Genomic DNA, 16,643 nt, shown 5'->3' with positions numbered 1-16,643 from the left:
GAACAATGTTATGAACCAATCACACAAAGCAGAACCAAGACACATGAATCTAACACGAAGGATCATATCCCATTATAACTCCACTGGAATGCGTGACCCATCCAAATACTGGTCAATATGAAATACCTCAAACCATATTGCTCAAAATCAACTGCCATACGCAAATCAACAATAAAAACACCAGGTGCATGACCATAAACATGAAGAAATGGGCAGTGCAATACACCATAAACAGGAAACACTAAAACCAAGGTGCTATCAACCATTCAATACCCCAAGAACCATCTCATTCAAATTTCCAAAACCCCAACGAAACGCATCATGTGTGCAAATACCCAACAGATTACAACCCATCACAACCTAGAAGAGTAACACATATCAAGACACGAGCAAGCTCAAACCTAACCGAATGAAACATCCTTTGACAATAGCAATGTTGATTCAACAAATCCAACTTTGTGTAGAATACACATCCATATTAGTCCTGCGTATAGCCCCCAAATCAACTCGGTCATTCACAAATAGATAAATAACCCTTCAAAAGTCCACAATAACCTAACCATAACACATATCATTAGCTGTCTAACTTTGGCCATACCTTCACAGTCCACAACCCAGGAACAATATGCCTCTGAGAACTCTCGTAGTCTCCAAACCCCTAGGATACATGAATCCACCATATCTGATCCCTATTCCACCACTCGAATGCATAACATATCTCTCAAGCACAATCATCTCATGAGAAATACTTCCATAATCCTTTTGTGCCACATAGAAAAACCTGAACATCAGTAATCGATCAACTAGGCGATTACTGTAATACCAATAAAGCATCCACAAGTCGAAATACAGTGTGCCTTTATGAAGTACATATTCTTCTCAAGTGATATAAAAATAGTGCTAGCATTCTTCTAAACATCTGAAACTGCCCATACTATCTAAAACTCATGATCTTCCTATCGAAATTGAACCGCAAACTTGCATATGTAAATCTCAAACCACCTCTAACATACCATCAAATGAAATCACGAGAATCCCATTATCAACTCTAAGTCACTGGCAGGATACATACTCAATTAGCCAGAAACCTTCCACTTAATCCCATCCAGGAGAAAATCACAATACACAACATACTCATCATGCCGTTAGAAAATATCTATCTTAAACCGTGGTAAAAAGCATGAAGAACAATTCGAAACCCATTATCATAAGACCAAGCTATCAGAGTCGAGTCCGTTTAACTCAATCAAGTCACACAGGTTGCTCAACCCAAGAGTTTTCACAAAATACTGGTAAAACCATACCACACCAGGAGAACCAAAAGAACCGATCATTTCCTTTACCCTGCTGATCTAAACCACTATCAAGCTGACCTATTGCTCTAAATTTCTTCCAAATTACCTTCAAGTTAACACTTCTCCTTGCAAGAGCATTATGATCCTTACCCAAAGATCACTATAAGAGATCCTAGCATGAAACCATGTCGTCCTAAAGCCCATAAGACACTGTAGTCCCTCGTAAGTACCCAAAAAATACTGCACCCAAGATACCCACCCAGAAGAGATCTTACGTGGATTTGAAGTTATTTTCCATAACCTCTCCGATACTGAAATGTAGAATCTAATAATGATACTGAAATACCGTGAGTCCCGACACCATGCAATGCAAATCTCATATCTTATCCCTTTACAATTCTTGAAATTTCTCAAATACCACCTATGAATCGTGAACTCACTAGAACTTTCTCGAGAGTCATCCACTTTGCTCTAGTCTCTAATATACAATCAAAATGTGATAAATGACTTGTGCTCCATTAGCATACAAATACCCTAAGATGTAACCCGCATCTATAAGTAACTGAGTGAATCCCTACTACATGCTCTCTATCTCCACCTCGAATAACACAACCGAATCAACCCAAGATTTCTATATATCCGCAAAGAGTAATACAACATGCACCAATAATTTTTCTTACTCAAACCATCCTCAAAGCCAACCTCCGTAATTCATAACTAATTCTAAATTATGCCTCAGACTGAAACTAATACAACAGATTTCCAAACAATCTGATCGTCGATAGCGGCCTCCCTCACTTGGCTCAAAGCCATAGAACACATTCAACAATAACATCGTTCTTATTTAGTCCACCATAGCCATGATTTCACACTATAATTCAACTAAATCATTCACAAACGCATGTAGCACAAATCATAAAATACATCAAATCATCCTCAACACCCACATACACCCTCATGACAGTCAAGCCAACTACTCCAAGTGATCCAAATTCAGGTTGCAACAAGTATAATCAACTAGTAGGAAGAACTTCACTGAAACATCATAAAGATCAAACATTTGTAGACTACACCGTAGGTGATAATCCACCTGCTTAGACTCAAACTGGCATCTCTCTATGCGCTACCAAGACCACAACCACTATGCAATAACTTAATCTTCCCGAGTCTGAACTCGTCAACAAGACATAAGAATCTACCGCATTCCATAAAGGAACAACATGAAAGAACCCTCAATAGGCACATAAATCGAGACCATACAACACATCAAGACATAAATCAAGCACCCAATCTTGAACGAGGTATGTATGGCTAACTTTAAATCTTGTATAATCCCCTTGTTATGACGAGCATACGGTATGTGTACCTTTTATGAAAATATGTGAATTGATTGACTTAGTTGATTTCCATACCACAAAGTTATATGCGATTGTGAGAAGTGATTTGATGTGCCTATCTTATTATGTGCAAAGTTTGTAAATGATTGAGGATATCGACATGGAAGTATGTGTTAATGGATGAAAGAATCTTAATGTGTCCAAACGTGGGAATGTGTATAGTGGCGTAAATAAATGGAAACAAACCAAGTGTGTGTGTGTGAATATGGTTATGTGGTAAGAGCTGTGTAACAAATGATAGAAATGAAATCGTAATTGATGCATTTGAAACAACGGTGGTAATATCATCGGTGACTTGTTGTGGGCAATTATCGTTGTGTCTTGAATTGTATACGGGTTATTGTATATGATTGAATTGGTATTGATGTTTATGAAAATTCTTGTAAATTGTTATTGTTGTGAAATGATATTTTGGATGGCCTGAAGCCATGTGATTGAACTGTGAACTACTGTTGTTGTGTGAATTGTAATTGTCCGGTGGGATCGGGTTGCGCGTTGCAACACGAAGTTATAAGGTGTGGGTTGTGGTGATAAGGGTGGCCCAGGTAATAAGGGTGACCGAGGTAATAAGGGTGGAAAGTGATCGAAATCATTATTGAAATGAAAATATGAGAAAATTGCGAAATCATTGATGTGATAATGTTGAAGGGAAAAGGAGAGATTGTGAAACTTGTTTGGCTTTGATGGTTTCTTTCACGTGCATTTGATCGTTGATTCTATTGATGTCTATTACTTGTGTGTTATTTGATTTTACTTGGGGTGAAGTTTGTTTATACATACCAATACAATTCAAATGTATTGACGTCCCTTTTGCTGGGGGCGCTACATTCGTGTTATAATTGTAGGTGGTTCTAAAGCAGGTACTCTAGTCCACTGGCAGTAGCACCTCCTCCACTTTTCGTCATCTGTATAGGTGAGCCCCTTTCCTCTCGGGGACCTGCGTGGCCCATGCCACTTTTCTTCCTGGAGTCTTATTTTGGTATTTGTGTAAGGTATAGCCAGAGCCTTGTTGCCGGTATTTTCGTATTATTCTTCAGTTGTATTTAGAGGCTCCGTAGATAGGAAATGTGGGTTATGTACTTATGTATTTTGGGTAGTATAACTTGTAAACCACGCTAAGTAACTATGTATGTTATGTAAATCTCGTAAGAATGTGTATAAATTTATAAATGGCTATTTCACTTGGTTAATAGGTAATGGAAACACAGGGTATCACGTGGAATAGGAAAGGCACCCAGGTCCTCTTGGATGGGGGCTACCCGGTCGAGCGTCGGTCGCGCCCCTCGGTTTTTGGGTCGTGGCAAACTTGATATCAGAGCATAAGGTTTTAAAGTGTCCTAGGATGTCTCGGAGCCGTGTCTTCTAGAGTCCTTCTTATCAGTGTGTTGTTGACCACATCTATAAGTTAGAGGCTACATGGTCATTTTGGAATGTTACCCTTCTTCAAAACTCCAGATCGTGCAACAAAGCTTGACTACAAGATTGTCTTCTAACTTGTGCGTTGAGATTCAAGGTAAGTTTAAACGCTCTTTCGCCTATTTCAAGTAATGTTGTCATATGGAATGACCAATGAGCAAAGGCCTGAATATTAAGGAGATGGCACATGTATCATGTTGAACAAATTGTACGAATATATGAGGTATGTACATAGTACCAGAAGCATACTTTATTCGAGAAAGTGTTAAAAATGATTGTGACCTCCAAAGAAACATTGAATTGATAAGTGATATGTAAGCTTGAATAGCACATGTGGGTAGTGTGAAAAGTATGTAAATGATCCTAAGGTGTGAAATAAAATTGGTTATATAAGCACGTGATATATGGGAGACATGACCAGGAGATTAATGATGAGAGTGCATGTATCTCATAGGAGACAAGAAGTTATGAAATTAGAGTCAATTAAACCCACGATGAGAAGACCCCTATACTACGAACTTCATAAAACTCCAGAAGTGTACAAAGTGATGTTACACTCCTAAAGGATATTGATATGGGGAATTGGAATCCCAAGCCCGTGTGGCCGAATAAGAGTAGAAAACTTATGAGGTTAATACCATGGTGACTTAAATTTCCCTAATAGTCGAGCATATATATGAGGGATAGAGATATGAGACATATGTCCCTAAAGTTGCTAAATTCAAGACTTGTGTCAAAATCCGGGACATTCGCCCTAAGTGGGGGAGGAAAGGCCATAGTAAGGCCACTTAAATACAATGAAACAAGAGTAAGATCATGTAGATATGATGTTTGAATATTTTGTTGAAGACATGCATAGTCTAGAAAAGTGATAATGGATGACGTGATTATCTGAAAGGATATGCTAATGCTAGACCTCTAGTACCCCCAAGAAGGTGGATGGTTAAGGAAGGTAAATTCTTCATAAAAGGCAATGTGAATGTTAAGGTCAACTATCCTAGAGACTAAGAGTACGTTTGTAACGGGATCTTATACTTGTTAGAGGGTCAAGAACAATGGAACCTAACGAAGTACTATAGGTAAAACGTGGAAGGTTGCGGGATTTTAGAACGGGTTAGTCATAGATCTGTGATTTAACCAAAGTACCAAGGCGTTAAGAAAGGTGGAACTAGTGGGAGAAATAAATGTGATGCTATAATAACCCAAGACGGTATTTGGGCTGGATGGAGAGCCTCTAAAGAATCTTATAAGCAAAGAAGCGTTAAGTGATATGCGGATGAGCACACTTTCCAACGGATATCCTAACAAGAGATAAGAGGTGAGCAGGGATGAAATAACTAAGGGAAAAGACCACGTAACATGTGGAAGAGTGCATGGCTATTCACTTGCTAGGAATTATGAGGCGAGAAGAAATGTAAAGAAAATCTATAAATTGAGATGTCTATGGTTATAGCAAAATAGTTCATATCAGAGTGGTGGACTCGCCTGGAGCACACGTGTTAATAGAAGGTATAAAGGACTAACTGTAATGCTACCGACTTAGGTGAAATTGAATGGTAACTAAAGAAGCTAGAGACAGTTCATGTCTACATACAATTGAAAGTTAGGCTACTGGAGGTGAAATTGAGGTATGATAAACTCACTAAACTAGCCACAATAATATTACAAGTTCACGGGAGGTGGACAAGTACGGGGCACAATAAGGCTATCAATTATGCACTCTGAGCAAAATAGAATGAGGATGAATGTTCCAATTAGAAAGAAAAGATGGTACCAACATATTGTCCAGGCCAAAGGGCGATCAAAAATGGAAAGACAACACAATCTATCAAAGGGCAAATGAAAGGTTCAAAATAGATTGAAAGAGGATGAACACTTGTTACGGACCAGACATGTTTAACATGGTAACTCTTAAACCGCAATATCAGGAAACTCTATTGGTTGCTACAATACGGGGAATGAGGTGAGTTACTCATCGAGGATAGAATCAGGTGGACTAAGTCTTACACTTAAGAGTAAAATCTAAAGTCGTTGTTGAAGAATTGAGGAAGATCTCAAGTTTCAGAAAATGCCCTTCTCGGGCCATTGACTCTTCCGAAATTGTATACAAATAAAGGGTGATGATATGTGTTTTGGGAAGTGTTGAACAATAAAGAGAGATCGTGAGAATATTCACAAGGGAAGTAGAGTGGTTTCTTAAATTTTATAAGTCACGTAAGGGGGAAAGAGGTTGACCAAGAAAGGTCTGAGAACAATGTTACATTACATTTGTTGCAATGTCGTGCATGTTGATGATGTGAAAGTGTGTCCGAAGTCTAGAAGATATGATTTCTTTGAAATAAAAGGTCCTATAAGAAAAATCATCCAGTAATGTCTTTTATTGAGAATTTAGAATAGCAAGTTGCATATATTCACAAACGATTGTAACCATATCAAGGAAATTATTGAAGAGCTCAAATCCTATGAGGTCATATGTCAGAGAAATGGGACATAGATGGTCCACTATTGATGCAACATGACCAGGTGATTGCTTATGCTTCAAGGCAACCCAAGAATCATGAAAAGAACTATTCGACACATGACTTAAAACTTACGGCGGTAGTTTTTGTATAAAGATTTGACGACACTATGCGTATGGGGTCTATGTTGTTGTATTTATGAACCACAAGAGCCTTCAATATATTTTTTTAAACAAAAGGAGTTTAATCTGAGATAGAGATGATGTCTCAGATTACCCAAGGACTATGATATTGAGATTCTCTATCACCCGAAAAAGGCCAATGTTGTGGCGGATGCTCTTAGCCAAAAATCTATGGATAGTTTAGCTCACTTGGAGATATGTCAAATGTAATTGGCCATGGAGGTTCACCAGTGGCTAGTTTGAAAGTTTGTCTTGCCAAGTCTGGTGAAGGTAGGGAAATTGTGCAAAATAAGGCTGAGTCGTCGCTTGCGGCGGAGCAGTATGCTTAACTTTATATCAAAGAAATAGTCAAGTTGCATGGCACTCCAGTCTCAATCATTTCAGATCGAGGGGCTCAATTCACGACAAACATTTGGAAGAAATTTTAGCAAGGTTTGGGTACTCAAGTAAATCTTAGTATAGCCTTTTATCTACAAACTAATGGGCAAGCAGAGCGAACCATTCAGACGCTTGAGGATATGTTGCGTACTTGTGTTCTTGAATTCAAAGGTAGCTGGGATGAATATTTACCCCTCATAGAGTTTGCTTATAATAACAACTTTCATGCTAGTATTCAGATGGCATTATTTTGAGCATTATATGGTAGGAGATGTAGATCTCCTATTAGGCGGTTCGAGGTTGGAGAAGCTGAATTGATAGGGCCAGACCTTGTGCATCAGGATAGGGAGAAGGTTAAGATTATTAAGGAGTAGTTGAAAACTGCTCAGAACCGTCAAAAGTCCTATTCGAATGTTCGTCAAAGAGATGTTATATGAAGAAATCCCAATTGTCGTTCTTGATAGGCAAGTCCGAAAGTTGAGAAATGAATAAATTGCCTCTGTGAAAGTGTTATGGAGAAACCAACAGGTTGAGGAAACCACTTGGGAAGCTAAGGAATAAATGAAAAAGAAGTACCCCTCGTTCATTATGGGACTACAGTTGGTGTTATTTTATGTTTTGTTGCGTCATTTGATCACATATATGTTGTTGAGGTGTGTTTCTAGGGCCCTCTCACAGGTGGATAGTCCTAGTTACAAGGGAAACTCTGCCAAAATTTCTGAAAAATTTGGGAGTTAAAGATGTGTGAAAAAGGAGATAAGTTACTAAGTAATTGCGGATTGACTCCAATTATCATTCGAGGACGAATGATCCTAAGGGGGGGATAATGTAAGGCCCCGGAAAATTTCGCTAAGCAACCTAGGATTTCGTGACGCCATGTAGGCTTATTAAACTATTTTATTCGTTATTAACATGGTGGGTATCAATTGGATTTGGTAAATATGTGTACAAGTCTTATGGTAAGTAATTTGGGGTCCAAGGAAAGGCCCAAGTCTAAGGAAAATTGGAAAGGTTCATAATAGGCTAAGATTTCAAATGAGTTCGCACAAGCCCCCACTTTGAACGAGCATATATAAGTATATATAAGGTTTTATGTTATGAACAACCTATCATATGAAAGCTCTTCGAGTTTAGTTTCCAACGCTTCAAATCGTTCATCATTTGGACATTCCTACACAAAGTTATGATCACATTACCAAAAGCTGGAAAAATGCTATTCTGCGGTGAAATCTGCCATCGCAGATTTCACTCTGTGGACCGCAAAACCATTTGGCGATCGCAGAATGGTCGCAGAATGAAGCAGAACAGCCCAGTTCTGGGCAACGAGTTCTGCGACGAATCTGCGGCCCGCATACCCATTCTGCGATCGCATACTTGACATCAGAGGGTTAATTTTCTAATTTTTATAACCCGACCCCATTTTAATATATAGCCTTTGGGGATTCATTTGGGGTCATTATCTACTCATTTTAGAGAGAGGTGAGAGCATTTTAGAGAGAGAAGAAGGAACCCATCATTTAAATCATCCAAATCTTGCATCAATCTTCAAAAATCAAAGAACCCAATCACAAGTTCTTCATCTAAGTGGTAAGATTCTATACCCTAGGTTTTAATTTCGACTTTGGAGTATAAGATGGGTTATTGAGGTATGATTCTTGGGCGTATTAGTATTGTGTATACATGCATGTACAACTTAGGTTTATTGGAAGATTGTTTAACATAAATAAGTAAAGATTTGGTTGAGGAATGAAGGAAAACCTTGAAAAAGAGATTTGAGATTAAGATGCTCAACTAGTATTTGATAAAATGCTCAAATGAGCTGAAACCATGAATACCTTTCTAATTTGTGTTCCAAATTTTTTATGTCTCAAACTAGATTAGAATTGCTAGAATTTCTGGAACGTTGTAGTAACTTAAGTAAAGCTTAAACGAGGTATGTATGGCTAACTTTAACTCTTGAAGAATCCCCTTGTTATGACGAGCATACGGTATGTGTACCTTTTATGAAAATATGTGAATTGATTGACTTAGTTGATTTCCATACCACCAAGTTATATGTTATTGTGAGAAGTGATTTGATGTGCCTATCTTATTATGTGCAAAGTTTGTAAATGCTTGAGGATGTCGACATGGAAGTATGTGTTAACAAATGAAAGAATCTTAATGTGTCCAAATGTGGGAATGTGTATAGTGGCGTAAATAAATGGAAACAAACCAAGTGTGTGTGTGTGTGTGAATATGGTTATGTGGTAAGATCTGTGTAACAAATGATAGAAAAGAAATCGTAATTGATGCAATTGAAACAACGATGGTAATATCATCGGTGACTTGTTGTGGGCAATTATCGTTGTGACTTGAATTGTATACGGGTTATTGTATATGATGGAATTGGTATTGATGTTTATGCAAATTCTTGTGAATTGTTATTATTGTCAAATGATATTCTGGATGGCCAGAAGCCATGTGATTGAACTGTGAACTACTATTGTTGTGTGAAATGTAATTGTCCGGTAGGATTGGGTTGCGCGCCGCAACACGAAGTTATAAAGTGTGGGTTGTGGTGATAAGGGTGCCGAGGTAATAAGAGTGGCCAAGGTAATAAGGGTGGAAAGTGATCGAAATCACTATTGAAATGAAAATATGAGAAAATTGTGAAATCATTGATGTGATAATGTTGAAGGGCAAAAGGAGAGATTGTGAAACTTGTTTGGCTTTGATGGTTTCTTTCACGTGCATTTGATCGTTGATTCTATTGATGTCTGTTACTTGTGTGTTATTTGATTTTACTTGGGATGAAGTTTGTTTATACATAACAGTACAATTCAAATATAATGACGTCCCTTTTGCCGGGGGCGCTACATTCGTGTTATGATTGTAGGTGGTTCTAAAGCAGGTACTCCTGTCCACCGGCAGTAGCACCTCCTCCACTTTCTGTCAGCTGTATTGGTAAGACCCTTTTGTCTCGGGGCCCTGCGTGGCCCATGCCGCTTTTCTTCCCAGAGTCTTATTTTGGTATTTGTGTAAGGTATAGCCAGAGCCTTGTTGCCGACATTTTTGTATTATTCTTCAGTTGTATTTAGAGGCTCCGTAGACAGGAAATGTGGGTTATGTACTTATGTATTTTGGGCAGTATAACTTGTAAACCACGCTAAGTAACTATGTATGTTATGTAAATCTCGTAAGAATGTGTTTAAATTTATAAATGGCTATTTCACTTGGTTAATGGGTAATGGAAACGTAGGGTATCGCGTGGAATAGGAAAGGCACCCTGGTCCGCTTTGCTGGGGCCTACCCGGTCGAGCGCCGGTCGCGCCCCTCGATTTTTGGGGCGTGACAGAAGCGATTAGTGACCGCAGGTGCGAGTTTTCTTAGCAGGCTTAACAATCAAGGGTTATAGTGTTTTTCACATTGTTTTGAATTGCGAGCTCGGACTAGGACGATTTTTGGAGTGGTTTTCTTCATAATTGAAGAGGTAAGTGATCCTTACTCACTTTTGGTATTAGCTATTGAATACCCATGGATTATTACATCTAATTGTCATGAACGTAAGGTGGGATTTAGGGATTTTCGGACTATGTTATTGGAGAGTTAGATTTGATGATTTGAGGGTTGATTTGTGTTTGGTATTGGATGAAATTGGTATCGTTGGAGTTGTATTTAAATGGGTGTTCGGAATTTGTGAATTTGGTCGGGTTCAGGGGTGTAGGCCGGGGACTGACTTTTTTATTTTAGTTAAATATCTTAGCTTTATCAATTTGAATAGGTTCCTAAAGCTTTTATTGATTATATGAAGTTGTTTTAACAAGCTTTGAGCCGTCCGGAGGTTGATACACGCGGGAAGGGCTTGTTAGAGGATTGATTTGGCTTGCTTGAGTTAAGTGTCTTACCCAAACTTGGTTGAGGCACTAGTTGCCTGAATTATTTATGATTCTTATGTGCTATGAGTGGTGCATATGTATGGGGTTGAGCCCATATGCGTGAACCATGGTACTATTCATGCTCGGGGTAGTGCTTAGGCTATGATATATATTGATATGATTGTTAAGATTTATGATGTGGTCTTGCTTCTATTTGTACCCCCTCTATGAGCTATTTGTAACACATTTGACGTTACGTTGAAGTTATTCTGCTGATTGAACCTGATAAACTTCTATTTTGCGATGAAATTGTTTGATTGAGCTGTGATAGCACACATTGCACATGCCTACACCCTAACATTTCATATAAATCAGTCCAGGGGGGTATGAAACATGATATTCATTGATCATGTACATGTATTCTTGTATATTTATTTTCTATGTGATATGATACGGACTTGTAGCCTGTGACCATGACAGGCGAATTGTGATTATTGACACATAAGTTGTCCGTACGATTGGTATTATTTGCTCGTAAGTTGCACGTGCAATATGTGAGTTGTTCGTGCTGATCTAGATATACATATTATTAGCAAGTAAGTTGTCCAGGAAGCACGTAAGTTGTTCGTGCGCTTGCTATTATTAGCACGTGAGTTGTTCATACAGTGTGTGCATATGAATCTATCACCCTAGGGTGTCCCTCTTATTTGCCTTCTTGATGATGTACATGCAGACTTGAGGAAAAATTGATTAGTGTTGGTACGGTAAGGAAATTCTGAGGTAAAACTAGCCAATATTGTTTGGTTATTGCATTTCATCTTTACTTGCAATTTCCTTGATTATTTCCAGATTTAATTGTATATCGTCTATATATGTCAGATCATTGACTCAGCAGAGTACTTGAGAAATATTTTACACCAAGATGCTTCTTTTTGTGCCTTATGACTTGATCGCATTATTGTTCTGTACTGGTTGAATTTATGAACTACTTACGATATAGAGAGTATCATTTATAATTCTTGCCTCTATTACCTCGTCGAGGTTTGTTATTATACTTGCTGAGTACATGGGATCAGTTGTACTCACATTATATTCTAAACTTAATTGTGCAAATCCAGGTGTTTTACCTAGTTACTAGTAGCGGAGTTGCTTGTAGAGTTGTTAGAGAGATGAGGTAGAGCTCTATCCCGATCCTTATTGTTGCTTGTTTAAACTTGTATTATTTTGTTAAATTCTATTATTTTGTTTCGTCTTGTCATGTTCTGCTTTCCTAGAAAGTGCGTTAGACGCTATCATGCCTAATTCGTGGTTTTGGGCCATGACAAGTTGGTATTCAGAACCCTAGGTTTATAGGTATTGTGAGTCATGAGCAAGTTTAGTAGAGTCTTACAGATCGATACAGAGACGTCTGTGCTTATCTTTGAGAGGCTACCGAACTTCTAGAAAAACATTACTTTTTTGCATTCTTGTCGTGCGAATTTGTTATTTCCGAAGTTTGAACCTCGACTCTTCTATTCTCTCACAAATGGTAAGAACATGGGCAAGTCGAATAAGGCAGACGAGCTAGTACCACCAGTTAGGGCCACAAAAGGCCAGGACTATGGTACAGGCAGAGGTGGGACTTGCACTGTAGCTAGGGCATCACCTACGTAACCACCAATCACTCTAGTAGAGGAGCATATGCTGAATACTGTTGAGCCGGTGGGACCAGCCCAAACACCGGTTGTACCTATTGTTATTCTTGGTCTTCCAGAAGTTTTGGCTCAGATTTTGACTATGTGCATGAGTTTGGCTCAGGCGGTTATGATCCTAGTTGCACCAGCTGCCTCACAGGATAGGGGAGTTGCCCACTCTACCACTGCATGTAATCTAGAGTAGCTAGCTCAAGGTCATCAGACATTGGGGTATTACCAGTTCATCCGGTTAGTGTAAAGAGGAACTTACACTAACTCATGCCAAGAAAAGAATGTCGCCCTACATACCTTTGTTGAAGAACTAACTACACTTCTATAGTTATTAATTTTCCTTAATCAAATCTTCAGAGTCAATACCAACGGATGATAGATACTACAATAGTGATTCAAGTGTTTCTTCAAGCTAAATCCTAATTGAATTAACTTTTGATTCAGTTTAGTCTATTCTAGAACTTCAAAGAAGAGGTGAGAACATTTTTGTGAGGTATAGTGCATGGTACTTATGAAAAATGAAAGAGAATAAGCCTGACTACCGTTTTATGTGTATTCCAAGCATAGGAAACTCCATCGGGTCTACATGCAAAATGGGTTGCCTCGCCTCGCCCCAGCCACATTGCTTGGTAAGACATTTGTCAGAAGCTTACTGAAATGTGTAGCCTCATTCTAGCCTCAAATGTGTTGCCAACTAATTGGCCACGCTAGAAGCCATACTTACCAAGATTTATTTAGGTGTGAGCTGTAACACTTTGATGTCCTCAACTATGGTTTAATTTACAATTTGGCTAAAAAGGTTGAGACAGATTCTAGGTTTAACCAGGTGCTAGAGATTGCTAGACTTTAGAGTAGGTTCGCAGGCTTGAGCATGAGGAGCAAGAGGCTAAGAGGCCTCGTTGTTTAGGTGGTCTTAGTACTGCCTCATCTAGAGGCCAGTCACATTATTGCAAAGGTCGTCCTTCTAGTCCCGCTCTTGTCATGTTCCTCGTGGTCCTTCAGTTAGCCACAATTCCTACAGTGCTCAACCAGTTTAATCATCATTTAGTGCACTACGACACAAAGTTTTTACCATGCCTTTTTTGCACAAGGTTCTACAGGTAGTTATTTGTATTATTAGGGTCAGCAACTTCATTAGAGGAGGGGTTGCTTTGAGTGCGAGGACTTGAGTCATCTCTAGAGGGATTGCCCCAGACTTCTTAGTAGGTTCCACAATAGAGCTTGGAGCCTATGATATCTGCACCAACAACTACACCACACGCCCAACTAGCTAGGGGTGTGGCTCAGATGGTTCGAGGTCGCTCTAGAGGAGGAGGTAGATTAGGTAGGGGACATGCCCATTCCTATGCATTTCCAGCCAGGCCAGAGGTAGTTTCTTTCGACATAGTGATCACATGTATTGTTTCAATGTGCCACCAGGATGCTTCCGTGTTATTTGACCCTGGTTCCACTTATTCATATGTGTCATCCTATTTTTCCCATTATTTGGATATGCCTTATGATTCCTTAGTTATGTTTGTTCATATATCTACACTGGTGGGGGATTCTATTATGGTAGATTGTGTATATCAGTCGTGTGTGGTTACTATTGGAGGTTGTGAGACTAGGACTGATCTATTTTTGCTCAATATGGTTGATTTTGAACGACCTTTAATGTTCATTATTATGAGTCTTACTATTTACTTTATGACTTTTTTACATGACTCTTACTATTCATGAACGACCTTTACTTTTCATGATTATGACTTTTACTTTACGACTTTTTTACATGACTCGACCCTTTACATTATTTGTTTTCAATAGCTGTTTCCTTCATTTGTCTTCCTGTTGATACCTTCATTCTAGTTGGACTTCTGGTACATAGTTATCATCTCCGTTGCACTTTGAACATATGTGGTCTGGATATTTGTGTCCCACTAGTTTGCAGTATCTTGTCAATAACTCGTTTGAAATAAATTCTTTTTTCAATGCTCTGGTAGTTGGTTGCATTTCTGGCTTTAATAATGATAAAATCCATTTCTGGACTTCATCCATATCTCCTTGTCGTAGTTCGTTTGAGTTGGCATATATCATTAACTGGTCTCTGGAATAATAGCTCCAGATAGCATTTCCTTGTAGATAATTGTTAGCTAGTTCTTGAATAATAGCTGCTATACCAATTATTCTTTTGTTGGCATAGAAACTTGGTATCTCCATTTTCTGTATCTCCGGTTGTTTCTCTATTTCTTCCGGTATTATCATATCTCGTGTTAGTCCTATCTTTATCACCTGTATAATGGGTTTTATTTCATCATATAGTATTTCAGCTGGTGCTGTATAGAATTTGATGAAGAATAGGTTGCCTTTTGTAATTCTTTTGAAAGTGACAAATGCTTTGTATAGCTCTGGTATTCCAATTATTTCTTCTCCGTCGTGGGTATATACGGTGCTGAGTAGTCCGTAGTTGTAACATGTCTTTACTAGGTTGGCTTTTGTTTTTGGTTGGGCTATTAGCCTATTATATCCCTGTAGTTTTTGGGTTATATAATCTTGTGTTGGATCTGTAGTAGTAGTTGATCTGGGGTTTAGGTTTAGAAATGTCTGAATTTTATATATATTCTCAATATATGTTTGAGTAATATGGTTATATACCTTTTTGTTGTGGTGTAGGCTATTAGCATAAGTTGTAGTTTGTGGGGTTATAGCTATTGTTTCTTTTGGCTTTTTTGATGTAAATGGCTTATCAAATACGTTGTTTAAATTTACATTGGTATGTAGCTTCTTATTCACCTGTTTGCTTGTGCCTGCAGCTGTAGGTAAACAAACTTTGTCATGGGGTTTTTGGAGTTTCCCAACGTCTCCTTCTAATTCTGGAATTTTTAAGTCTTCCGATCGACTTAGCTCCGCATTTTTATAGTCATGCTGCTGACTTTTTAGCTGTTGTAATCTTTTGCCCATACTATCCATCTGTAATGATAGGGTAGTAAGGATTGCAAATATATCTTTCGATTCTTGATTCTCATCAGTTTGAGTACTTTTGTCTTGATAAGTAATCTGCAATAACATTCTTGCCAGTTCGTATTACTTCAATTGTAAATGTAAAATTTTGAATATTCAATACAAGTCTTCTTATTTCCTTTGTAGTTACTGAATCTTGTACTTTCCGTGTTATCCACCATTTTACTTGTGTATTATCTGTTCTTACAATAAACTTGTTATAAACAATATATGGCTCAAATGCTAACAAACATTTATATAATCCAAATAGTTCTTTCCTATTTATTTTCCATTTTAATTGTGGTTCCGTGTATGATCCGGAATAATATCTACAATGGTGTTCAATTTTTTCATTATCGTATTTATATTTTAGAACTCCTCCGTAGCTGTGATCACTAGAATCAGTTTCTACAATATATGTAAATTGTTTCTTTTCATCTGGAAAATATAGTTTTGGTAATTGTTTACACATATTTTTTATCTTCTGTATATGTATTTTATCCTTTTCGTCAAAATGATATTCTATATCCTTTTTTAATTTTCTCTATAATGGTTTTAAGTTTTCTGCTAATTTAGGAATACATTCTCTTACTTGGTTAACCAATCCTAAAAATGATTGTAACTTCTTTTTTGTATCAAGTGTTTCATTTAAGTTAATTATTTTTTGTACTATATGGGTTTGCATTTTTATTCCGTTTTTGTCTATTTGTATACCTAAAAATTCTATTTGATTTTTCATTGCTTCTGCTTTCTTTTTACTTAAACTTATTCCTGATATTTCTACAATGTGTATGAATTTTTCTAGTAGTTTTATATGTTCGTTCTCTATTCTAGAATATAACAGTATATCATCTATATATATTATACAATTTTCTAATTGGTTAAAGTAGTTATCCATAAAATGTTGATATCTACCTGGTGCATTTTTATATCCAAATGGTAATACATTCCATTCATAAAATCCTTGTGGTACTGTGAATGCTGTTAACTTCTTAGAT

The 16,643-nt window shown here is 37.8% G+C and overlaps 1 protein-coding gene across 1 annotated transcript; it reads right to left on the bottom strand.

Annotated features, from left to right (window-relative positions):
- Window positions 1–600: 600 nt before the first annotated feature.
- Window positions 601–15,714, bottom strand: LOC142162115 (uncharacterized). Its single transcript, XM_075218426.1, has 2 exons — window positions 14,747–15,714; window positions 601–781 (listed from the first exon to the last, which is right to left on the bottom strand). The coding sequence occupies exons 1-2, from the start codon at window positions 15,712–15,714 to the stop codon at window positions 601–603; spliced, it is 1,149 nt and encodes a 382-aa protein (XP_075074527.1).
- Window positions 15,715–16,643: the final 929 nt, after the last annotated feature.

This window comes from Nicotiana tabacum, chromosome 7 (assembly GCF_000715075.1).
Source record: "Nicotiana tabacum cultivar K326 chromosome 7, ASM71507v2, whole genome shotgun sequence".
NCBI classification, from domain to species: domain Eukaryota; kingdom Viridiplantae; phylum Streptophyta; class Magnoliopsida; order Solanales; family Solanaceae; genus Nicotiana; species Nicotiana tabacum.
Note: the sequence above shows the minus strand (reverse complement) of the source record. Positions and strands in the feature narration are given on the sequence as shown.